A 24,569-nucleotide genomic window follows, 5' to 3' on the forward strand; every position below is an offset into this window, starting at 1 on the left:
GGGCGCTAGTCGCGCACAGAAAACTGGAAGTGGTGGTTTTTTGTTCCATCTATCTCCACAGCGCCAACGCGTTTTCTCTATCTGGCCTCGGGCAGAGAGGGATGGCGGTGGACAAGCAGGACTGGGAGCAGCAACGGTACTTTTGCTCTCACGATCTGCATCAAGATTGGCCTTACAACCCTGTAGACATGTATGTACACGTAATGACATGATTGAATCAGCAGCTCAACTGCCTGTCGGTTATTCGGAGTCGGTCGCGCCGAAGGGGTCCTGCACTACGAAGGATTCGAGGGGAAATATATGCGACAGGACATGCGGACCCCATCGCCTTCTTTCTTCAGACGGTCCAAGGTTAGAGTCTACCGTCCTCTCCGACGTGTTGTTCTATCATGGGAAGGAAAAGGAGCTCACGAGCAAGTCGTAGCGGTGGCAGCAGCAGACGCTCCAGTCGACCCGATAGTGTCAGTTTACGCCGCAGAAACTCAAGTGGCGCGGGAAACTTCGACGGCAACTCCTCCTCCTCGCTGGCTACTGGCTGTTCAAGTAGCGCTTTGAACAACACCACGAGTGCTAGCAATGCCACTGCTAATGCTGGGTTCTACATGGGTTCACAAGGCTGCGCCATGACCGAGCACTTGAGCTTTGACAGTAACATTCGCAAATCGGCGGCCGCAGCAGCAACAGTAGCAAGAGATTGGCGCAGTGGGAGTGGTGGGGCACGCATGTCACTCTCCGGTCCAGGCAGCGGCAGCAGCAGCAACAACCGGCGAGCAAATGCTGACAACGACACCAAGACTACGGTCTCCCCTCATCGCGGCCATGCGGGGGCATCTGCCACTGCCGCCGCCGACATGGATGACATGGATGACGACGATGAAGATGTTGATGATGGTAGTGGTGATGCTGATAGCACTGGTCCGTCGAATACTCTGCACTCTGGCAGCAGGGACGACCTACGGGACAGACGAATGAGGGCGACACTGCGAGAGCGAAAACGGCAGCAGCATATTACCGTTGCACTGGGACGACTACGCCGAGCGGTCCCCATCTACCCTGGTGCTGGCAGGACGTCCAAGATTCAAGTACTACACCTGGCAATTAACTACATTCGCGATTTGTCCGAGCTCCTGTGCGAGTATGACGGTCAAGCTCCATGCTTGAGTGTGCGGGCGCGCCTGCAGGCCAGCAACGTATTCTCGGACACCAGCATGACAGCAAGCAACGACGGTGACATTCGCCTCGCAGCCCACCATTCACATAATAATCATCATCACCACCACCATCACCACCACCAACAGCAACAACACCAACAGCAGGAGCAACACCAGCAGCAGGAGTCCCGCCGAGGAGGGCAGGAACATCGCAGTCGCATGCGGTCCAGGTCCGCCGGCTCCATGTCCCTCCGCAGCGGAGCCGGTGTGTCTCAAGCCTCCACCAGCAATACAGCCAAGACACCATCATCCACACCACTCACCACCATGGTCGATGCATCCTGCACAGGTCTTTTGCCTATTTATCCGTTGGATTATGGCCAAGATGTGCAATTGCCCTCGCCAGATAGTTTCAACTCCACAGTACCGACTCATGATCATCTTACTAGCGCAGGGCATGTTGACGCATCACGTTATGATCCTGAAGGCTGGTTTTTCAATCACATGCTAATGCCTACTTCCACCAGCAACTTTGGAAGTACGCCGAGCTCCACGGTCGCCGCCGCCGCCGGTCTCGGAGCCGCGCCGACGTCTGATACTCCGGGCCTGATTTCGGACAGTTCGCTGCAGCGGCATCAGGTCGCTAACGACTGCGGCGGGCTGTGTGATTCTCCGCCGTCCAGCGGGAACAGTTCTGCCATGCAGAATCCTCACTCAGCCTCGCCTTCGCCTAGCCAGCAACACGCTGCGTGGAGGATGGCGCGAAGCACAGAGCACCTTGCCAACTACTGTATGTTTAGCGGCGCAGCGACAATGGCCACCACTAGCACTGGCACCCCTGCACAACCTTACGTCACTACTTGGAAAGAGCCAGACGCTGACGACCCAGTCAGCTCGTACACACTTCCGGCGAGCTCATTCTTCCAGTACGCCGATATGGCGTTTTTTGGCCAACAGGGCCAGCCAGGAGCTGCGGGTTTCACTCACCAACGACAGTGGAATACCACACATTCTCTGTCCGCCTCGGGGGCCGCCGGCGCTCCACCTACCTCGCATCCTATTCGAATGGCGGATCCCGCTGCAATGTCAGCTCAACTGCAGCAGACACTAGCAGTAGGGGTGCAGCAACAACACGCCATGTTGGCCACATCCGCCAGCACGGTCCCTCAGCAAACAAACCGAGGCCACCAACCCCATCCGCACCAGCAGCACCAGCAACAACTGCTCGCTGCCACACAACTCTCTCTGCAGCAATCGCAGCTGATGCAGCAAAGGTCGCAGCAACTTATCCAGCACCAGCAGCGGCAGGTACAGCTCAAGTTCCACAAACAAGGTCAGAAAGAAGCAAAGAAACCGCATCCCGGACAGGACCAGCAAGGGGAAGTAAGCCAACAAGACCAGATGCACCAGGACATCACTCGTTCTGAGACTCGGCAGAAACCTGCATCGGATCATCAGCCAATAGTGCCAAGCCAGCAACGCCACGAGGCTGGCATAGTTTCCTGTCCGCAGGTCCCCGCCACCCAGCATGATGGCGAGGAGAATGGAGGTGAGAAGGACGTCGTGAGTGTCGCCGGCAGGAACACTCCCAACAGCTCTAGCAGCAGCAGTAGCGAGAGCAGCATCAGCGCTGGTATTAGCAGCACGGCAAGCAGCTGCACAGGAGGTGATGCCGATAACGTTAGCGATGCTGATGATGGTGGAGACGTAACAGATACGAATGCCGATCCAGCAGCAGAAGACAGCAACACACCACACTCTGACTGCATTGTAACAGAGAGTGACCTGGCGGCGACCCACGTCCAAGAAGTATATCCAAAGGCTGGCAGTGCGTCGGGTGGCGCAGAACTATTGCCGCATCCTTGTCTCGACAATGCTATGCTTGATGTAGGTGCAGGACCAGTCATCAGCGGACTTGAGCAAGGCGATCTGGACCCGTGTGTGTCTGCGCCACAAGTGCACGCGGATGCACAGCAGCAGCGAAAGCAGCAACCATTGTGGAACGCAAACGATCAGTATGCTTGTTCATCCAGCAGCGAGAAGGAACTCAGCATAGTGGTGCCAGCATGCGACACAGCCAGTCCGCCCAGTGATGTCTCCTCGCCCATGTACTGCTATCGCAGTGGCGACGAGGACGTCGATCTGGATTTGCCGGAGCTGCAACTGTTGGACACTGAACATGAAAACTGAGTCTGAGGGTCCCCCCCCCCCCTACTCTCCGCTCCCCGCGACACACATCATTGAAATATATTCCATTGTCTGGACTTCTTTACACAAAGATGCATTATTGGCCACTTTCAAAATACAACGCTACACTTTGTCCCTCTAATAGTTACAGTCTGCATACATAAGCTCATTGAAGATCAGTGTACTGTTCTGTGAAGTCCAAATCTGTACAATAGCCCGATGGGGCTGCCTCAAAGATGACAACATATTTTTTCCTCGACTTACTTCTATTACGAAGTAGTCAGTCAAGTGTCAAGTAAAGTCGGCGGAATAGCGTGAGCTCCAGTGTGGGGAGCAAACCCTTTCTTACTTCTATTATACAGTTATCTCACCCCTCAAATGATACCAAGAGTACATCTATTTAAGCTCCCAGGGAGCTGATCTTACTCTTGATAATACCAAAACTGCTAATCACTCCTGCTGACTCGGGGACTGCACAATTGTGATAAGCCACTTATTAGTATCTATCTTCGGTGTATCCTCCAGGTCGTTCGCTATTTTCCATGAGCCCCAAGGAAAATTATGCTTTTCGCGTCCCTCGAAAAGGGCAAACATTGCCAGAAAGCTACAGAATTTGAACCGTGATGAAAATACTGATGAAGCGCATTGACCTGTTGTCGAGCTTCCTCTGCAATATTATTCCTCTGCAATATTATGGCTAATTTGCTATGTATGGGAGTATGGATCCTAAAGTATAATGGTACTAGGTCTATACTGTATTTGCAATGGTGGTTTTGTCAGCCAAGAAGAAAGTACTTGCAGGTAATAGTAATGTACTCGAGAACTGGTGTATTCACAATACAGTAATACTACAGTACTATGTACTAGTGACCACATGTACATGTTTAGAAGCAGGACCCAAATGATGGCCGCCTATCGATGTATGATTTTCAGTCAGAGTTTGAAGATGCAGAGTGCCCTGCTCCTTGTCCACGAAACGGACCATTTAGGCATATAAATGACCATACATACAAGTACAAGTAGATTGCAAGTTCACTGTGGCTTGTTGAGCCATCAACAAATACAGCATTGATGGGCGCTGTCTACTGTAAATCAGCTTCTGTCTGTAAACGAAGGATATGTGGTTGAGATGCAGGATTGCCGGGATACAGCCCATTTACTGTGACTCCAGGCTGGGTCCTAAGCAGGGAGTATCAAAATACTTTATTTTATTTTACTACTCCATGGTCCTAAGTAACTCCCAACTGACCTACATTGTATAACTACTAGTATTATTATCATTCTAACTAGGTGTAAAGAACTCTTCCTCTCCTCTCCTCCATGCGCTCTCACAGCCGACTCACTGCTACCCTCGGTAGCCATTACACACACCAACAGCCATACAAGGAAGCTCCACCTGATATCATCCTATTCAATATCACCTTCTCTGATGAGCCTTATGAAGGCGAAACAGCTGTCCTGAGAAATTCAGTATCTACCTGCAACCCTTCCTTGTATGACTGTTGGTGTGTGTAATGGCTACCGAGGGTAGCAGTGAGTCGGCTGTGAGAGCGCATGGAGGAGAGGAGAGGAAGAGTTCTTTACATTTTATTGGCCGAATAGTACCGTTCACCATTTGAAATTCTATTTCTAACTGTTACCTGACTAAGAATGTGTGAACCTTTCGTAGGGACTCTCCAACCAGGCGCAGTTCATCACCATGATAACGCCTATGCGTCGCTTCAGCTAGTACAGGCGTGTTTCTTCCGGTCACTTTACATGACATTGTATATCGGCTACATTGTATCGTGTTTCTTCACGTACTGATGTTCTCTTGCGAGTCCTGGCTGAGACATTAGGGAGGTTTAGTTCCCACGTAACGGAAACGCGTACGTGGGTGATCCACGTAAAGTGGATGAAGGGCACCCACGTTGCAATGTTGTGTTTAGTCACACGGAACGAACAAAAGCATGAAGCTAAAGGCCAAAACCTGGTCAAAGACGAAGCTACCCCGGCCTAAGAAGCTCATCCAATATTTTGATTTCGTGCTTCGGAAACTTCTTCAGCTGAGCACCCTCATAGCTCGCACAATGCGCTCCATTCTGATTTTCACCCACGTTCTGGCGGAACGTGGGTGAGCCTCCATACACGATATGTCGTGAATCAGAAAACGTCTGTACGTGGGTCACTGAGTATCACGTGGTACACCCACGTTAGGCTGCAACCACACTAGGTACAAAATCACGTACAAACGGCATTACAGTAGAAATCGTCATGCCGACGCGTGCGAAATGCAAAATGCGCTTTGTAGGTTTTCAGCAACTGGCGCACCCCTGTAGAAAGCCGCGTTTGTCGTTTTCGCGCTCCATCTGTGTACAACTTTGTTTTTGTACCTGGTTGTCGTACATAGCATCAGCATCAGCATTGTTTTTGAATTTCCCGGTCTTTTCCAGCGCATGGCACACGCTTTGGTACGACAACGTCACGTGCTGGTTGCGTGAAAACGTCATCTATGCAGACCGAAAAGTGTAGTGTGGTTGCGTACCGACTTGTACTGAGATATGCATGAAAATTTGTACTGTGATTTTTACGTAGTGTGGTTGCGGCCTAAAGTACCCACGGATTACGTGGGACTAAACCTCACTAGTCTCACCACGCTACCCGGAATACTAGTAGTACTTGTCGCTTGCTGTCACTCTCCGAGGCTCAAAGACCCAGCGAATCTCACTCACACATTCCAGAATGCTTTTGACTTCCCGGTCTCTGCAGAATGCTTTTGACTTCAGTCTCTCTCAAAAAAAAAAAATTTCACGGTTCGCGTGAGACTCGGCCAAAGGCCCAGTTTTCCGCATCCGCAGGAACGCCACCACCCTCTTGGATCAAGGCGCCTAAACGGTGGGAGGTGAGTAGATCAGACCCACCACAAAGTGGTCAAAGACCGAAATCCCATTCACTGCATCCATGTTTCCCTCGTGCCAGGCCACGAGTTCCCAATTAACTGTGGGTCGCAGCACGGCTGGAAAAATCCTTCCGCTTCCAAGCAGGACTTGAACCTGGTACCCTCTGTTTCTCAATCATGGTCTTAGACCATCCCACTATGCCTGCCTGCATCAGTCTCTCAAGGTTGCTTTAAAATAAATAATTTGACATTCTGTGCTTCAGTTCTTATTCGCCGAACTGATACATAATTATGATTCCATGTAAATGTACTTTCAAAGAGGACGTTTTGACGAAGACTGAGGTCATCAACGTACTAAAAGCAGGATAGCCGCTACAGGTACATGTACAAGAGTGACTCACCCACCCGGCTCTGATGAAGTACAGTACACAGTGTACTACCCACTACCATCGACCAGGGAATCAGGTATTATTATTTATTATTATATATTTGGAGGATTTCCCAAAGACGTAGTCTAAATTGAAGGGAGTTCCATTATAATGGGAGGCTGTAGGGTTGAGATAGCAGACAGTGGAGGGCTAATGATTGGTAATGAAAAGCCTAGCTAGAGAGATACAATTATGCTGAGGTATGATTCTCTCCACCAATCATCAGGCAGTGCTGGTAGTCTAGTCTAGAGTAGTACCGGTAGTGGCAATACACAACCTTGATACATGTACATCTGCCTAGAGTTTCTTTGGATTAGACTATTTCAAATTTTCATTTTCATTTCATCGCCGAGTTTCATCCCTTGGATCTTTGGCGCTCTTCCTTCTTTCCATGTCGTATTGTTTGAATACATGTACTGGGTACTGGGTAGCACAATCAGGATCAGCGCCTTCAGCCAGGTCTACCCTCGTTAGTAGAGACAATCCAGGCAGAGGGGAAGGGGTCAACATTTTTTTAAAAGTCTTAATTTAACGCCTGAGTATTGTCTACTATCAGGACTTGAATACTGGTGATAGTCGTACATGTACATGTACATGCAAGTTTTTGATAAACACATTTCGTAGGGGGATTTTGGATCGTTGACTACTACAGTATACATGTACAGTGGTCCCTCTATAATCCGGCACCATTTGTGCCACGGAAATCTGCTGGATTAGGGAGGGTGCTGGATTAACAAATCTCATTTTCTGCTAGAATGTGCATGAAGAGGAAATTTTGGAAAATTGTGCTGGTTTATCGAGGGTGCTGGATTATAAAGTGCTGGATTAGAGAGGGACGACTGTACATGTAAATGAGTCTTATGAACCGATGTTGCAGATTCCGTACTAACGAGGGTAGACCTGTACATGCAATACATGTTAAAACAGTTTGTTTGTTTGTTTGTTTGAAGTTTTATTCTACATCACAAACGGTTGAAACCAAACGGGCATCGATGCCCAATATGATGGCGATAGAATAAAAGATGAACATGATCTGGCTCGAAGCACGAGCTGTGCTCAAGCAAATGAGAAAATAGTCATCACAGATTATGTACGGGTAGTTACAAGCCAAGTTCTAACAGAATCAGAGAGAAATGAGAACATGAGAAGAACCAATAGCATGAATACCAGAAGGAGGTTAACGAATCTGGGCGAGGAGTGGACGTATTAAAGATTCTGTGGCATGGTGGCATTGCCACGGGTGTAACTGGGAGGTTGGAGGGTTTAGTTACTCTATCCGAAGAGGGCTGAAAGTGATGCCGCTGGTGTGGATATGGTGCATAAGGAAACAAAGCTTGCACTTGGCACATTCAATTACAGAGGTCAGTCGGATAGCCGGGTGTATTGATGGGAGTGGTGTGGGACGGGAAGGGCAGATTGGCGGATAGCCGGGTGTATTGATGGGAGTGGTGTGGGACGGGAAGGGCAGATTGGCGGATAGCCGGGTGTATTGATGGGACTGAGTGGTGTGGGACGGGAAGGGCAGATTGGCCACATCTACATTGTAAATCCTGTCATTTGTCAGCCTCGCGGCCTGTGCATGTGGTAGGCCGTCACCCGACAGCTTTCAAGTGGAAGTGCCTCAGATTCGGAATAGGGTTTCCCTGTGGTCCGGGTGTAGGGTCCGGCGGACTCTGCCGGCAGAAAAATTGGCAGAATTCGGTACTTTTTCTGGTAAGTTTCATGCATGTTTGGTATGTGGATTAAAAAATGGAGCAGAATTCGAGGAATTGCCCGCCATAAGGTTTGTATGGTTCTGCCAATTTCACTGCTTTTCGAGCAGAATCTGCCACCTTTTCGAGCAGAGTCCGCCGATCCCTACCGGGGTGTCCTTCACTGGGCTTCAGCTTCAGCTCCAACTCTTCTTGTTTCGTATTGGAAGTGTACAAGGCATGTAGTCAAGTGACTGTGTGTAAAACCTCCATCCCAGGCCAGACTTTGCTGCAGTAGTCTTACGACCAGGGAGTATAATACCGTATTATCTCTAATATAAGCACGGTCCTTTATTTTTTCAATGTACCTCCGCCCCGTGCTATTAATGGAGACGTTCCTTTATTGGAGACTGTTCTATTATTATTTCAACCTCATTTCAGAGGTATGTTGCCATGCCAAATTCATGTCTGACACACACATTTCACGGTTTTTTCGCCGGTACAGATAATGAATTTACACAGTGTGCTTATAATGGAGACTGAGCACTTTATTTTTTGAATGCCGCCCCAAGGTGTTCTATTATTGGAGACGTGCTATTATTGGAGACTGTGCTTATAATAGAGATAATACGGTATTAAAAAAAAAACTTTTACTACTCGTACTACGTTTTTGTTTCGCTCTGTAAAGAGCACTTAGGGTTCCCTGTATAACAAGACGGCAACTTCTGTAGGGCCTTCCCTATCAAAATAATAAATTCTTCTACTACAGTAGAGTCGCGCGCCCAAGAACGTTGTTTCCAAGGGGTTAGCCTGGGACGTTCTTATTTTTTTCTGCAATCTGGCTGCGTTCTTATAACACGTTCTTAGAAACAATCCGTACTGGATCATATGTATTCCACAAGCTGCCAGAAAACCAACACCGCCGTTCTTAGCTTTAGGCTGTGGTGTTCTTAGAATTTCAGGCTGGACGTTCTTGGGCTCCGCGTTCTTCAGCGCGCGACTCTACTGTACTACTACTACTACTCCCTGCCCCCCCCCCCCCCCCCCTCCACACACACACACCTACTACATCTTGTCAGGTTTTATGAGGGGCGGTTTTAAGCAGGGAGCAGTACAATAGTACATTGTACTACTCCCTGGTTTTCAGGGACCATTTTGTTGTGGTCGATAGCGAACACACCGTACTTAACTGTATTCGAATCTTTCCGCTTCGGAAAGTAACATGATGAGCATGAAGTCAGTGCACGGTGATTTTTAGGGCTGCTTGGCAGGAGAACTGCGACCTCGAACTCTGTTTTTCTTTCCTTCCAGCTGCATCTTCCTTTCTGCTCTGTCTCTCTCTTTTCGTTCGTCCTTCTTGATATTTGTACTTTATACTGTTGAGGCAACGAACTGAAAAGAAGTAATATAAGCGGCTAACCAAACATACCGTTGAACCAAACCAAATAAAAAACTTAAAAAAAGTCATCAAACGAAGCTTTGCACTCCGTGTGGCGATCTGGACTTATCTGATCTGAGCCTCGGTAGCTGCCACATATGGGGCCTTTGTTGGCTGCATAGCACTGCATCATGCATGCAGTCCACTGTCCAGCCTCCACAGGCTAGGCTAGGCCGGCTCCAGCCTCAGTCCAGGCCAGAGACGTAAAAATCACCGGGGTACTCGTACCGGTGTAGATCTACGCACGTGCACATGCACAGGATCTACCTGTAGCTGTGACTATACATGTATGCGCGCATGCATGCTCATCAGCTCGGCTTTTTCATTTATTGTCGGACTTTTTTGGGACAAAGAGATAAAAAGAAAGTGCTGCATGCAGCAACAGCCGTGCTGGTGTTCAGTGTGAGTGGCCGCCGTTTGGGTGAGGAGAGCGTGATTTCCCAATCTCCTTTGAGTGTAGATCTAGGTAGCCATGGCTATATGGGTAGACTCTTTGGTTTAGCTTCGGAATGGCGGATGTTGGGCCGTGTATGTGTCCGCGAGCTCTGTGATCACCATGTACCAGCGCAGCATACACAGAAGTATTTTTCGTGCCATGTCAATCTGCTGAAGTACGCCACAAGGCCGGGATCACTGCACTAGATCGTCTTTGAGCAGCGTTCCGAAGATGATCCCGTGGTGGACAATGGGCGCATCTGCCGATCAGCACTGACAACCGGTTCGCGGTGCGATGCGTCAAGCACGACTTGGCTGGAGCAGGATGATTACCTGTCTACGAGTATTTACGCTAGTGCTGTGCGCGGCGTTCGGACGGGGCGGCTACGCCGATCTGCATGCTGGAGAAGAGATTGCGGATCAACTGACGAATAGGCCGGAGACTCTGACACATCCCATGTTACTTTTTGACAGGTCCGAGATTGACGAGCTGAGGAAACAGGCAAGCACTAGTCACGCCAGCATTGTCAATCGCCTGCAAGCCAGACTGCGCAACCACACAAGCAGTTACACCCCGCCAGACACAGAGGAAAAGTTCGGAGCAGTGTGGAACGAGCATTTCAGCTTGGGTCTCATCCCCAGAGCCTTCATGACTGTGCTGGAGCCAGAAAACGACAGAATGCAGGAGGAAGTACTTGGCTCCTTACGCCAGATGATGACATTCAAAAGTTGGAATGTGGTAAGACATAGAAAGCGCAGATATTTTTAGCATGATAAGTAAGTTAGTACAGTCAACTTGGCTGATAACGACTGTGGATATAATGACAATTCGCGAATAACGACAGCATTTCCATCCCCAGAGCAAAGTCCCTTCCAACTGTAATACATAATGAGACTTCGGGTATAACGACTCTTCGCGAATAAGGACACTTTTTTTATGCCCGCCGAGTGTCGTTATAAGCGAAGTTGACTGTACATTGTTTGTATTTGTTTGTTTGTATTTATTTTGATTCGCAAATTCAAACGGGCATAGAACCCAATAACATGAAAGCGAATATGAAAATTATAATGAGAATGAGAATTAAAATACTTAGATCTTCAGCGTAGAGTCAGCGGTACATCAGAGGGAGATCGGGTACAACAGAAAGAGAACAGAAAACAGAAGATTTCGCTTGTCTACAGGGCACAGGTATAGGGGATTACCAGTGTGTGCGAAACTGCCGAGCGTGATGGATGGCACGGATGTCGCTGGGGAGGGCATTCCATAATACAGCACCCTTGCAAGCAAAGCGCCCCCGCCCCGCAACCGAATGGGAAACTGGCACGCACAGGCCCATGGCAGATTGGAGCCGAGTAGGGCCGGGTGCAGCGGGAGTTAGCAGGTCTTGCAACTCTGGACTTGCCAGTGCATAACGACAGCGCCACACCAGGTATACTAGCTTCTGATTAAAGACTTCTACCACACGGAACACTGCCATGCGCTCCAGCAGGTCGCGGACAGACCAAAGACAGCACGAGCCCCACTGTTCTGCAGGACCTGTAGACGGTCGAGGTACCTTCTTTTCAGTGAGCTAGAGTACACGTTTGAGGCATATAGCAGGTCAGACATGATCAGCGATCTAAAGTAGGTCATGCATGACTGGTGATTCAGGCAGCGGCGCATTCGCCAGAGTGCTCCGATCTTCTGCGACACGCGTGCAGAACATTTGGCAATGTGGGTGTGCCAGGACATGCCGGAATCGATTGTGGCGCCAAGATAACGAGCACTTAGCATACTAGGCAGTGAAGTGGCATGGCAGACGACCTGTAGATCAGCTGTGTGCTGACGGCCGGCAGGAATTAGCACTACTTGGCTCTTGCCAGCATTGAGGATCAGGCCTCGATCCTTCAGCCAGTCTGCAAGGATTGAAACCGTAGTAGATAAGGCATCGGATACCTCCTGTGCTGTTCGCCGGCTGCACGCGAGCGCAATGTCGTCCGCGAATTGAACTGACTCGGACTGGCCAACTACAGCGGGGACCTCACGGGTGTAAAGGCTGAACTGAATGGGACCCATCACCGAACCTTGGGGGACACCACTCGTGCAAGCTGATATAGAGCTAGTCCGCGACCCCAGACAGACACGTTGAGTGCGACCGGATAGGTAGCTGGCGAACCAGTCCAAGGCAGTACCGGACACCCCAACACTGTGGAGATCCTGCAATAGCTTGACATGTTGGACTTTATCGAAGGCTTTGGACATGTCTAACAGGCATACACCTGTGAATAGGCCCTGGTCCTTGGCTGTTAGGATGCGGTTTGACATAAGGACTAATGCGTCTTCGGTAGAGTGGCCACGCCTGAACGCAAACTGGGTTGTTGGTAACGATGCTGTTATGTCCAGGAAGGTGATGAGCTCCTTCTGAACCAACTTCTCTAGCAGCTTGGAGAGTATGGGTAGAAGGGATACAGGGCGGAAGTTAGTTGGCAGCGATGGATCACCAGATTTATGCAGTGGGATGACATTGGCTAGCTTGAACGCCGAGGGCACATGTCCGCACGACAGCGAGGCATTGAACAGGCTAGTGACAGACGGCGCCAAGACGTCAGAGCAGAGTTTGAGGACTGCCCCTGGTACACCATCGCTGCCTGTTGCCTTCGCGGGATTAACTTGCTGGAGTAGCCGTTCAACAGCACCGATACTGACATGTGAGAACTTGGGGAGGGAAGTGCGGGGTGGAGGCCCGAGGGGAGCAGACAAAGTTTGCGGTCGACAGTCATCAGTAACCACCTTGTGGAAGGCTGAGGCGACATCTTCGATCGTACACGAGGGTTCAACATGGGGACGGTCTCTACAGGTGACTTTGTTAATGGTACGCCAAAGCTTCTTGGTGTTTCCTGCGTTTGCTGTACATTGTCCCTGGAAGTAAGTGTTTCGCTTCTGTCGGTATGCATTTCTAGCTTCCGCACGGGCGCGCTTGAATGCAGTGTGGAGCGCAGCGTTTGCCTTGTCTCCCCGCCAATGCCTATGCAGCCGATTCTTGCACTGGGTGAGCTGGAAGAGGTGCTGATCCGACCAGGGTGGTAACTGCTTCCGCTTGGCAGTAGAACACTGGAGAGGAGCATGCTTGTTGAGGGTCGCCAAGATTTGTAGTGCCAAATTGACCACATGTCGTCAACTGTAGTGTTCGAGGGCCAGGTATCAAGGTGTGCTGCATCAAGGTCGCCTCGGAAATCAGGTAATGTGGATTCTACGTACGTTGCGGAATGGCTTCCTCGAGTCACATGCTTGTCTGGGCACTTGAACGTGCAGGCCCAAGAGGACCTGAACGGCATCATGGTCGCTGAGGGCAGACGGCGCTACGGCGCAACTCCGGGCATCATCGCAACTTGTGAGGATCAAGTCGATGATCTTGCCATTGGGCCACTGGGGTGTGGTCCTAGTGGCAGTTGTGACCAGGTTTCTGAGGCCATAAGATGCTACCAAATCTGAGAAGCGCTGATAGTGCGGGGATGTTGTGCCGGCTCCGACATCGACATTGAAGTCTCCAAGCACAGTCATAGATGGTGTCAACAATGCTGCTTTATGAAGCGCTCCGTCAAGTCTTTCCCAATAGGTGACTGTTGAGTCAGGCGGGCGTTACATGCAGCTTATGAGATGCTGGTGACCACGTCTGTTTACCGAAATCCAGCTGCCTTCAAGACCGTCTACATGGAGATCAGGACGGTGAGACACGGGGAGCGTTGATTTGTAGAAAATGCATACTCCTCCCCCCTGGCGGCCATAGCGGTCGCAGCGGACAACACAGTAACCAGGAATGTGGATCTCATTATCAGATATGGTGCTGTTCAGCCACGTCTCGCAAAGGGCAAATACATCCCACATATGCAGGTTAATAAGGTCTTCTAGCTCTGTAACCTTGTGTCTAAGACTGCAGATATTTAAGCAACCGACCCGAATCTCACCCAGTAGACGCAGCTGTGGTGCGGGAGGGGGGGGGGGGGGGGGGTTGCACAATAGCGCGAGGGAAAAATGAATTGGCATTGGGATTAAGAGAAAATGTGGTAATATTAGAGAAGGAAAGGGGACATCCTGACATAAGACTGCACCAAAAACAAAACAGAAAGTTTACTTATCTACTTAGCGGCTTCTTCTGCGGCTCTTCACTCGATCAGCCACTTGCTGCATCTCACGCGCTGAGGCTTGGTGTGCCCAGGCGACTTGAGGGTCCGGGGATGGGGGACGCATACCGGTCAGAACTTTGGGAGTGAACGTATGTTTTCCCGTTGCCAGGACAAAACCAGCCTCATCTGGAGACGAGTGGCCAGCTTTGCCACATGGTTTGGGAAATGCAGGCACGACTGGTGTCAGGACCAGGGCCTGCAGCCGCGCGGGATGGGGCACAGGTATTTTGGACGGCAATGTTGTGCCTACAGGACTGGGTTGCTGGGATGAGACACCGCTCTCCTGTGCAGGCGGTGGTGGAGGCGACTGCTGACGCTGCAGCTCCTGCTGTGGAGGCGGCGGAGGCTGCTGCTGGCGCTCCTGGTCCTGCTGGGTGTCTACTTGTACGCATTCTGCAACGTGTTGCTGTTGCTGTGGGCTCGTACTGACAGAGTGAACTGCATGTGCGTACGATCGGGCCCCAGTGCTGCTGGCTGCAGTCGCCTTTTTCGGGCAGTCTCTTGCCATATGATCAGAAGCATGACAGCGAAAGCAGGTGTGCTGTTGCCCGCGGTGGTACATGCGGTGCAATGTACGGGATATGCGTAGTTTGCACGGTACTGGTTTCTGGAGCACCACAAGTGCACGTCGAGTCCCCGTGAGGATTTTTATGCCCTCATGGGCGAGGCTTTCTCTCTCAATTTTCCCGATAACTTCCCCAAACTCAGCCAATGCTGAGGCAATGTGACCGTCATGCAGATTGAGCGCACAGCCATACACAAGGACATGACACGAAGACAGTGAGCCATCACCTGGCAGGACACTCACCCGCTCTCCATTTAGTTCCAGTCCACTCTCCACGAGACGATTTCTAATGTCGTAATTGGACAGGGTGAGAACACCCCCCCGGCCGGCTCTGGAGATCGATCTGGATGACCAGAGTTAGCTCGTATCCGGAGGAAGCTATGGTCTTGGCAATGTCCAAGTGTTCGATGCTCCGTCGACAAGGAAAGTGGCAGTTTACAGTTTCCATCTCAGGAGCTCCGAAATACTCAACTGCTCTCAAGCTCTATTTCCATTTTTTTTGCCACACATTGATTCACAATGGTTGGTTGGTTGGTTGGTATATTTTATTTTACTTCGCCAGAAAGAACAAGCATTGCTGCCTTCTTGCCTGGACAAGTGGATTGTCCAAGCTCTCACAAAAAGACGAAGAAAGGAAAGAAATATTACATGAGAGTGTGAAGCGTGCAATCTTATAAGAGAAATATTCCATGAGAGTGTGACGCATGCATGATGAGAGAGGAGAGATAGAGAGAGAGAGAGATAGATAGACACAGAGAGAGAGAGAGAAAGAAAGAGAGAGAGAAAGAGGAGAGAATGCAGAGCCAAGCTTCCGTGTCTTGAGAAATAGCTTCCGCTTCAGCAATGGAAACGTTTATTGTCTTTAAGTCATTCTTGATGTTGTCGATCCATCTGGTTACGGGGTTTTCTGGGCTTCTTGATGTCTTTGGTGTCGATTGAAAGTCTTAGAGCTTTGTAGGATGTTGAGTCACTGCCTTCTCTGATTACATGGCCTAACCATAACAAGCGCCGCTCCCTGCATGTTGTGGTGATAGGCAATTGGTTGGAATTTTTCGTTTATAACGAACCATACCTTGTAAGGCGGCATGTAAACCAACTGCACCCATACAGTTATGGGTCACCTGCCAATCATGACGTGTTGCCTGTAAGGTGTGAGTGCATCAGTGTCTGTTATAAAGAACCTCCACTAAAAATAACCAATTCTCCTGCACAATGGTGTTTGGTACATAAGGAGTCGACTGTATACCTGACATGCAATTGGGTGCCATGTATGTTTGGAATCACGAAGTAAATTAGAGCTAATAACGACTGCGGATATAACGACAATTTGCGAATAAGGACAGAATTTCCATGACCAGAGCAAAGTCCCATCTACTGTAAAACGAGTAACGTTTGCGACAATAAATGTTTGCGTTTTACAAATTTAGACTGGTTTGCGCTGTTTAACCCTTTACCTTCTGTGTGTACATGAATCGACCGAATTTGGTCGATGGACATGCATGCACTAAAACTTGCGTAACTCAATCAATTCCTGACGGAATCTCATAAACTAAATATGCAGGAAGAAGCCAAAGAGCCTTGCTTTGAATTGCAACAATCGGCAAAGAGCTGCGATGCCGCAATTCAAAGATATCGCGCTCGACATTTCAGCCACGGCAAAAGTCGATTTTTTTCTGAGTGACTGGCCTTGAGCTGGGGATTTCCCCTCTCCTGACATGCTGAGTCACCTGGGCATGTTTTGAGCGCGTGGGCAGCATAAAAAGAAACTCAAGCAAACAAATTTGAAATGTTTACGATGAAGGAGTGAGAAATGGCTGACGAGGAGAGGATTTTCTCGGATACCCAGCGGTGGGGAGTATTTGAAGCACCCTGGCGTTGGATATGTGATCTCAGTAGTGTCCAGTTTGAGCTCATTGTACGCAGCTCGTGGAGAGCTTTCCAGAATGCCCAAGATTGTGAAAATTGGTTGATTAGAACCAAAGATATTCTCAAAATGAGGTGAGAAATATCGCATTTGGAACTGCCTGGGAATTTTGGTCAGAAGGTAAAGGGTTGATGTTTGCGAGTCGTTCTACAGTCGTTCTACACAGTCGAATCAGTCCTTGCACTGAACTTTACATGGCGCGAGTTTGCGTTGTTCAAAGTTTGCGCTTCGGGGCCTCTCGCAAAATTCGCAAACATTTTTACGTCGCAATAGTTACTCGTTTTACAGTAACTGTATAATATTATGGGACTTGAGGTATACGCACACTTTGCCAATAAGGACACTTTTCTGGCGCCCCGCCGAGTGTCGTTATATGTAAAGCTGACTGTACAACAATGACATTGGCAGCAGCAGGAGCTGCAAGGCCGGACTTCACTGCCATGCGCTGTACTGGCGCGTCAGCTCCACGGATATGATCAGGCACACTCATACCTCGTTTATCCGGGCGGTTCGGGACCGGGCACTGCCCTTTTTAAAACTTTGAAATGTCAGTAACTCCGAATCACATAATTATATTTTAATCGGGAAAGTCCATGGATATGGCATATGATGTCACTATTTCCACAAAAAAGTGACGAAAGAGTAGTAATATTTCCACTGAAACTCGCTCAAAGGGTGCCGGGTAGACCGAAGTGCCGGTAACTTCGGGGTCCGGATAACCGAGGTAAGCGTGTAGTTCCGTCGTTGCACAGCGTGTTGTGTTGGTCTTGATTAGTTTCCAGCTCCGTGTTTCTGCTGTTTGCTGTGCTGTGGCTGCAGGCTGGCTTGAAGGACGAAGTTCCTCTTGCGCATCACCTGCTGGCAGTTTCCCTAGCGTACGATATGCTGTATGACAGCCTGCAAGAGACGGAACGGACAGCGATAGCCGACAGAATCCTGCAGGAGACCACCCACCTAATGAAGCTCGCGAGCAAGAAGGCAGGCTGGAGTAGACAGTACGTGCACAATCACATGCCGACGGTGCTGACGGCGTTTCTGACGGGTGCGCTGGTCATACAGGACCATGCACCCGAGGCGTCGCGCCGACAGCAGGATATTGTCAACGTACTGATGCAGCGCAACGTGCAGCTCATGCGGCACATCACAGACGGCTCATTCCACGAGGGCGTTCACTACAGCCTGTACACGTCGCGGTCTCTCATGCTCTACATCCACCTGATGAAGCGACACCAGGCCACTAGCTACTACGACCACCCCTGGCTGCGCGAGTACCTGACGTTCCTCACGGCCACGACCCTGCCCGGGTATGCAGGTCCGTCCGGAACTGCAGACGCTAGCATTGACTATCAGTATGGTCCTATTGCCCAGCTCTACTTCTTGGATAAATACGTACTGCGCACTGGAGAAGCTAACTGGCTGGCAAGGCGAATCCAAGAACGAATGGACACTGGCAAAGCAGCCAGCAAGCCAACTGCCCTGATACAGATGATGCCGTTTGAGTTCCTTTTCTACGATCCGTCGGTCGGCGAGCGCGAGCCACAGCAGCTGCTCAAGTCACCGATGGTCACACTGCCCGACTGGGGCTTTGCGTCGTATGGTGGTGGCACCAGCATGGGACACACGTATTTGTCGCTCAAGTGCGGGCCGATCTTTGGACGATCTCTCTACGACATCTCCAGAAATCTCACTCATCCACAGTTCCCGTTCCTGAACAAGCGCGGCATCTTCACGTCGTTCAACGCCGGTCACGAGCATCCCGATCGCGGCGCGTTCGTGTTCTACCCGAACGGAAAGCCGTTCATTACGGAATCCTTCTACGCAGTGAAGAACTCCTACCTGGACAATGTGTGGTCGTTTGAGATTGCGCCGGGCAGAAGCAACGGTGACCGGCAGCACCAGTACGTGATGTGCGCCGGTGGTAATCTAGTCGGTCAGCTGGGAGCGTGCAAAGGCAAGTGGCTTGACTACCGGTATGGAGCGTCGCGGGATAGCACATCGAGCATCATCATGGCCGAGGAACGCGACGGCTTGGTGGTATTGATGAGCGACAGTACAACTGCGTATCCACCCAGCCTCGGTGTGCTGAGGAACACTCGTACACTGCTGCTTCTGGACAGTGGCAATCTGCTTGTCATCGACTCCATTGTCTTGGGCGCTGATAGCATTGTGCAGGCTGGCAATGCCTTCTTCCACAACCTCTTCGAGGCGTTCCAGGTACATGCCAATACAGGATCAGTATTCGCCTCACTCGGATCATGGGATGCTGCTCGAATGCAATGGTTTGTTGGACATGGTTACAAATCCACTGCAACAACTGGCAGTACGTACTTCCCTCAGTTCAAGGGAAAGCGAGGCACGGTCGAAGGTCACTATCTGAACGTGTCCATCCCGCTGATGGACGGGAGCAACACCGTCGCCTGGCTTATCCAGGCAGATAGGCGTGACGGCGACACGGTGGAGTTTGTTCGTCAGTCCAAGCATGCTGTTGAGCTGGGATTGAGAGTCGGCGACGTGGCATATACAGCATCTGTTGTGACCAATCACACCTACTTATCTCATCGTTACAACTGGCATGGGTCTGGACTGCTTGTCCACGTCGTCAAGGATGGCATTCTGACAAGATTTGGTGGCAGAGAGTTTGCGTCTACGTACACATCATCATCAGGAAATGACACGCCCGATCTTGACTTGCCACTGCATATGATAAGCAAACCGCGGGAAACGGAAATACAAGTGTGCTACATAATGCTCTACTTTGCCATGCTGGTCGGTCTGTTCATGGTTCCTGTGAGCGGCTGCGCTTTCAGGCGCACTCTCTCCTTGCAGCAATGTCCTGTGAAGGCCATTGTGCTGAGCTGGGTTATACTGCTCTGCTTGGTCTTCGCCACAATAAATCCATCGTGTGACGGAAACAATCATGATCTGGCAGCGGCTGCTGTGAACCGAGAAAATCCCCGCGATGGTGTGCAGTCAACATTGTTCAGCCCAGCTTCCACAAGTAGTACAAGCACTGTGCAAGGCAGCACGGAAAGTGGCCGGCCGCAAGTGCTTCTGACGGGACTCTTCCCGGGTGCGGCTGCCCGCAACGCCGTGCAGCGCATGTTCCGCAAGTCACCGGACGTCGTGCTGAAATCTCTGTCGTTGAAGCCTGGCAGCGAGTCGTCGTGCAGCACTCTCGTGTCATATCCTCAATCCTGGTACTGGCCTAATGGAACAGCCTGCTCTGGACAACCCGCTGCCAAGTCGGCTTTCATAGAGTTTTTCAAGTCTGCCCATTCGTGTATGTTTGGAGCCGAGGGACAATCAACGTTGGCTGATGACCCCACAGCATTGGTTATTGCTGTAGACTACAAAGGTGTGTGGATGCCCAAGCTGGACTGGTTTCTTGGAGTGGATGAGTCTAGGCTGGCCATCATAGTTGTTGACGACCCTGTACGTTGGGTTGCTAATGTTCTTAAAACGAAACATTTGGAGACGGAGCATGGAGCGCCGCTGTACCTTGATCATCTGAAAGAGCTCGTTACTGCCCCGGCGCTGCAATGCTCTGCTGAGGCAATGCTAGGGGCATGCTACAAGACGCACACTATGTGGACTAACCTCCTAACGATAGAGTTAAGCAGGCCATCGGCTAGCAAGACAGCGCGGCACAAACTGCTCGCCACCTACTGGGCGGCCTATATGAGCACCGTTCTCTGCCTTGCCAAGCGGTGGGGTCCACGGCGAGTGCAGGTGCTGCCGCTGCACACATTCGCGCTCACCGCCGGACGCGACGCAGCGCGTCTGTATCGCCTCCTGCGCCTGCCGCACCGACCGAATGTACAGAACGACCTTAACCTCATGACGCGCAGTGGTCTTGCGCAGTTTCAGAAGACCATGTCCTACCTGACAGGAAAGTCTGCTGGCAGCACATTGCGTCTGTCAATGCGTCATGATATCGAAACAATATGCAGTAGTGTCCTGCAAGAGCTCCAACAGTATACAGTATAGTTTTCTCACTCGAATTAAGTAGTACTCGAGCTGCAGGCCGGACCAAGTTTATTTTTTATTTTTTAGGTGGATGAAATATATATGGCTTTCGTCGAAACTAGGAATCTGGCCCCTTACAGTTATAACAAAGTGCTTCATAAATCCATCATAGAAAGTATCCCCCCCCCCCCCCCGGCCCCTCCCTTCAATGAAAAGAAACACAAGCAACAACAAGACTGGTTGTCGCTTGAAGAACCCGAAGTTTGTGCTGAGTGTTGTAACAGCTAATCTGGTTTGCTTTAGTATGATAGACTGGCTGTGTGCATAGAGTGCTTGTAGTTGACTGCAGCTGGAGGCAATGATGCATTATAGCCACATGCAGCCGACAGCCGATACCGTGTTTTTGGAAATTAGCACCGGTCTTTTGTTACCGCCTGTCTGAAATCAGTGCCACATCGTTTCAGGGCCCTTTGTGTGCATTGTTTTCAAATTGGGTGAAATTCTTTGGGACTAGAAAACTAGTGCTGGTAAATGAAATCCAGTCGTATCACACTCAAGTTTGCGCCTTGCATCATTTTGCAGTCCAGTGTTCGCAGGTGTATGGGTGTGTAGCGTCCGGCGTGTACGTTGACAGTGACGCGACTGGATTTCATTCAGTAGTACTGTAGTAGAAGTGTAAGCGTTTCGGCCAGTATCGCGGAAAATACGCTATCGCTAAGAGCGGGGCTGGTGCGGCCATGGCAGTATCGGTTCTTACCAACTCCAGCATTCATGAAATGTGAGTCTCACCCTCCTACACCGTTCTTCTTGTTCAGTGAGGATAACTGTGCTAACGTTAGCTGTACATCTGTTGCCAGGGAATTGTGTAGCTGGGGGTTACTTTAAAGGGGAACTCCGGTCCAAAATCACCCCCATTTTTTATTGTGGAATCCATTAGAGTATGTCGTAAGTGGTAGAATGGCGAAAACCGGAAGCTTCTACGACAAGGATAACATACCTAAATTACCAATTGCAATTTTCCATATTTGGCACGAGGGGGCCCCCTCCCACCCTGTGACGTAAAACGTTCTCAGCCCGGTCCACTCAGATGAAATTTTCAAATAATTGAAGCAAGAATGAAAAGTCCTTGGCCATTGTTGAAGTGCTTGTTGTTCTGTGCCATGCCCGATTTATTGTCACGACTCGCTGCTGCGTCTCTGGATGCAAAAATGTCACGAAGAAAGAGGCGCCTGCGGGCTGTCGTAGCATGGCTTTCCTCTGGCTGACGCGAACCTGACGACAGCTTGGCTATGGAGAGTATGTTGGAAGGATTTTTCTCCGACGAAAAATAATCGTGTCTGCACTGAGCATTTCACTGAGATGTGCTATGAAAGAGATTTCCAACAAGAGTTTGCACAACGCATTGGTGGCTATAAGCAGAAGCAGCAGCGACGCTTGAAGCCAGGGTCTCTGCCATCCTGAAACTTGGCGGTGCATGTCATACTAATAGTTAGTAGCTCCTCTACCTCTGCTGCCAGCAAAAGCAGACCATCTTCGATTTACTTCCAGGAACGTGAGCACGATGAGGTAAGTGAACGGCATGATTTTGTGCCGTCCAGAACGTAGCTCTAAACGACTACAGTCCTACTCAAAGTCCTCTACTCAAAATCCTAGTCAGTGAAGTCGAGAATTGATGTAATGTACATGGAACGTTATCATGTGTGTTATTTCGGTTCTCTTTATCTGTAAGTTTCCATTGCGTTACTTTCCGGTTGCAGCTACACTGCCACAAATACAAGGTACAGTATGATTTGTAGTCTGGAAAATTTCCATGCTGTCATACTGAAGTGGGCACCAAAACGTGTCCACTTTTCGTACAATGGCATGAGAGCACGGGTACAGTCGGCATGTCTGTCCCACAATGCCAATATAGGGAGAGCGCACGCCAAAACCAAGGAGGGTGTGCTCAGGTACAGGCTGGAATACACCAAGAGCACAAAGTGGCCAAGAAGCTGCACGACAATGTCCTGCAACTTCTTGAAGGACCTGTTGAACGATGTGCATACAACCATTCTCGGCATTCGCAACGGCACCGGCACAACCCCATGCTCCCGAACACAGTACAGTCTTGTGCCATTGTATCTGTCAACTTTACCAGATTGTTCGTGCAGCTGCATTGGTGCAAAGCATGCGCCCACCCGAAAACACAAATATTGCCCGAGTCAAGAATAGTTATAAATCGTGTCTGTCAACTGTTTTCTACATTCTGCATGCACATGTACCAATGATTATGTGAACGTCAACCAGGCCAAGAAGCATTATCATCATCATCATCATCATGTCCAACTGCTTCCTCAAAGCCCCAGTGCGCATCTGCATTGGCTTCTGGTACAGCTGCTTTATCTTCGATACCACGCAAGACGGTATCACACGCCGCTGCTTGCGTCCAAAGTATCCATGGGTGAACCATGTGTATTGTCTATACGCCACATGTCTCCAAATCCTGCACAAAACAGTTGGAGAGATGTAGATACACATACCACGAGTGTCTTCATGATTGTGTAAAAGTAAATAGTTTCAGTGTAAATAGTTTCGGATTCGAGTTAATATTTCTATGGGCTACTAATACTATACTAAAGACACTTTGGCCTTTTTTCAAATTTACATCACTTTTACACACAGTTGAAACACTTACAGTGCTAGGAATAGTATGAATGAAAGACATCGTTGTACCAGTATAATTATATTGGCATGGGTGCAATAGAACTTCATGATTGTGTGATGGAAGTTGGTGAATTTGAATACTGTACACAAAATCATTGCACAACACTTCCCATCTACTTTGTACCGGTACATGAAACATGGAAAGAAAGGAAATAATGAAACCGATTCAGTGAATCCTCACCTGTTTGACCACGGTCCACACCTTGCCCGAAATTCTTCGAAGGAAAGCAATGCCACCTCGAGCACTGATTTTTGCAGGCAAACAACAGCAAACTCTGAGTGCTGCGTGACGCACTGCAGCCCTTCCTGCTCGCCGCGTTTACTGAAAGCTGCAGGAACCTCCCAGCAACAAGTCGACTCGACCTCGCTCCACATCATGCTACATTGTCCGCAACGGCATCAAGCAGTGCTTCTCACGCGAGCACTTGCAACCAAAGCGTTCTCTTCACGTTGTAGTCTCAGAAATATTACTTGTAGACAGTTTCGCAGACGCTGATGCGCGCTTCGGCTCGAACCTAAAAGGCCTCGGTGTTGTTGAATCCGAAGTGGCGTCCACCTCCACACCTCCCGTGGTCTCCTCTTCCTCCAACATGATGATCGAATGAATACTAGTACAAGGGTTATTGATTGAAGAAAAAACAGTGAATACCTTTTTCAAAATTTCTGCAGGTCTACCATTTGAATAAAAAAATTTGGAGGTCACTGAGAACGTTTTACGTCACAGAGTGGGCGGGGGCCCCCTCGTGCCAAATATGGAAAATTGCAATTGGTAATTTAGGTATGTTATCCTTGTCGTAGAAGCTTCCGGTTTTCGCCATTCTACCACTTACGACATACTCTAATGGATTCCGCAATAAAAAATGGGGGTGATTTTGGACCGGAGTTCCCCTTTAACCTTAAAATGAACCACCAGATATGATGCAGCATAGAGGTACTGATATCTCCTCCCATGACACTGAGATTGGGCACTCGGGGAATTATCAAATATCAGCCCTGTAGCCAACCAGGACTGAGGCGTACCTCCCCTCAGCCTGCTCAG

General features: G+C 49.7%; 2 protein-coding genes and 1 long non-coding RNA gene across 3 annotated transcripts; 2 read left to right on the top strand and 1 right to left on the bottom strand.

Moving 5' to 3' along the window:
- Positions 1 to 85: 85 nt before the first annotated feature.
- On the top strand, positions 86 to 4,016 carry LOC135817383 (box A-binding factor-like). Its single transcript, XM_065330561.1, has one exon. It carries the CDS (start codon positions 390 to 392, stop codon positions 3,339 to 3,341), a length of 2,952 nt encoding a protein of 983 aa, XP_065186633.1. The 5' UTR covers positions 86 to 389; the 3' UTR covers positions 3,342 to 4,016.
- Positions 4,017 to 10,132: 6,116 nt separating this feature from the next.
- On the top strand, positions 10,133 to 21,379 carry LOC135817384 (dermatan-sulfate epimerase-like). The gene is made up of 2 exons (XM_065330562.1): positions 10,133 to 10,947; positions 17,681 to 21,379. The coding sequence occupies exons 1-2, from the start codon at positions 10,504 to 10,506 to the stop codon at positions 20,846 to 20,848; spliced, it is 3,612 nt and encodes a 1,203-aa protein (XP_065186634.1). The 5' UTR covers positions 10,133 to 10,503; the 3' UTR covers positions 20,849 to 21,379.
- Positions 21,380 to 23,033: 1,654 nt separating this feature from the next.
- LOC135817385 (uncharacterized) lies at positions 23,034 to 24,253 on the bottom strand. Its single transcript, XR_010553535.1, has 2 exons — positions 23,712 to 24,253; positions 23,034 to 23,309 (listed from the first exon to the last, which is right to left on the bottom strand). It is a non-coding gene; the product is annotated as an uncharacterized LOC135817385 (long non-coding RNA).
- Positions 24,254 to 24,569: the final 316 nt, after the last annotated feature.

This window comes from Sycon ciliatum, chromosome 5, assembly GCF_964019385.1.
Source record: "Sycon ciliatum chromosome 5, ocSycCili1.1, whole genome shotgun sequence".
NCBI classification, from domain to species: Eukaryota; Metazoa; Porifera; class Calcarea; order Leucosolenida; family Sycettidae; genus Sycon; species Sycon ciliatum.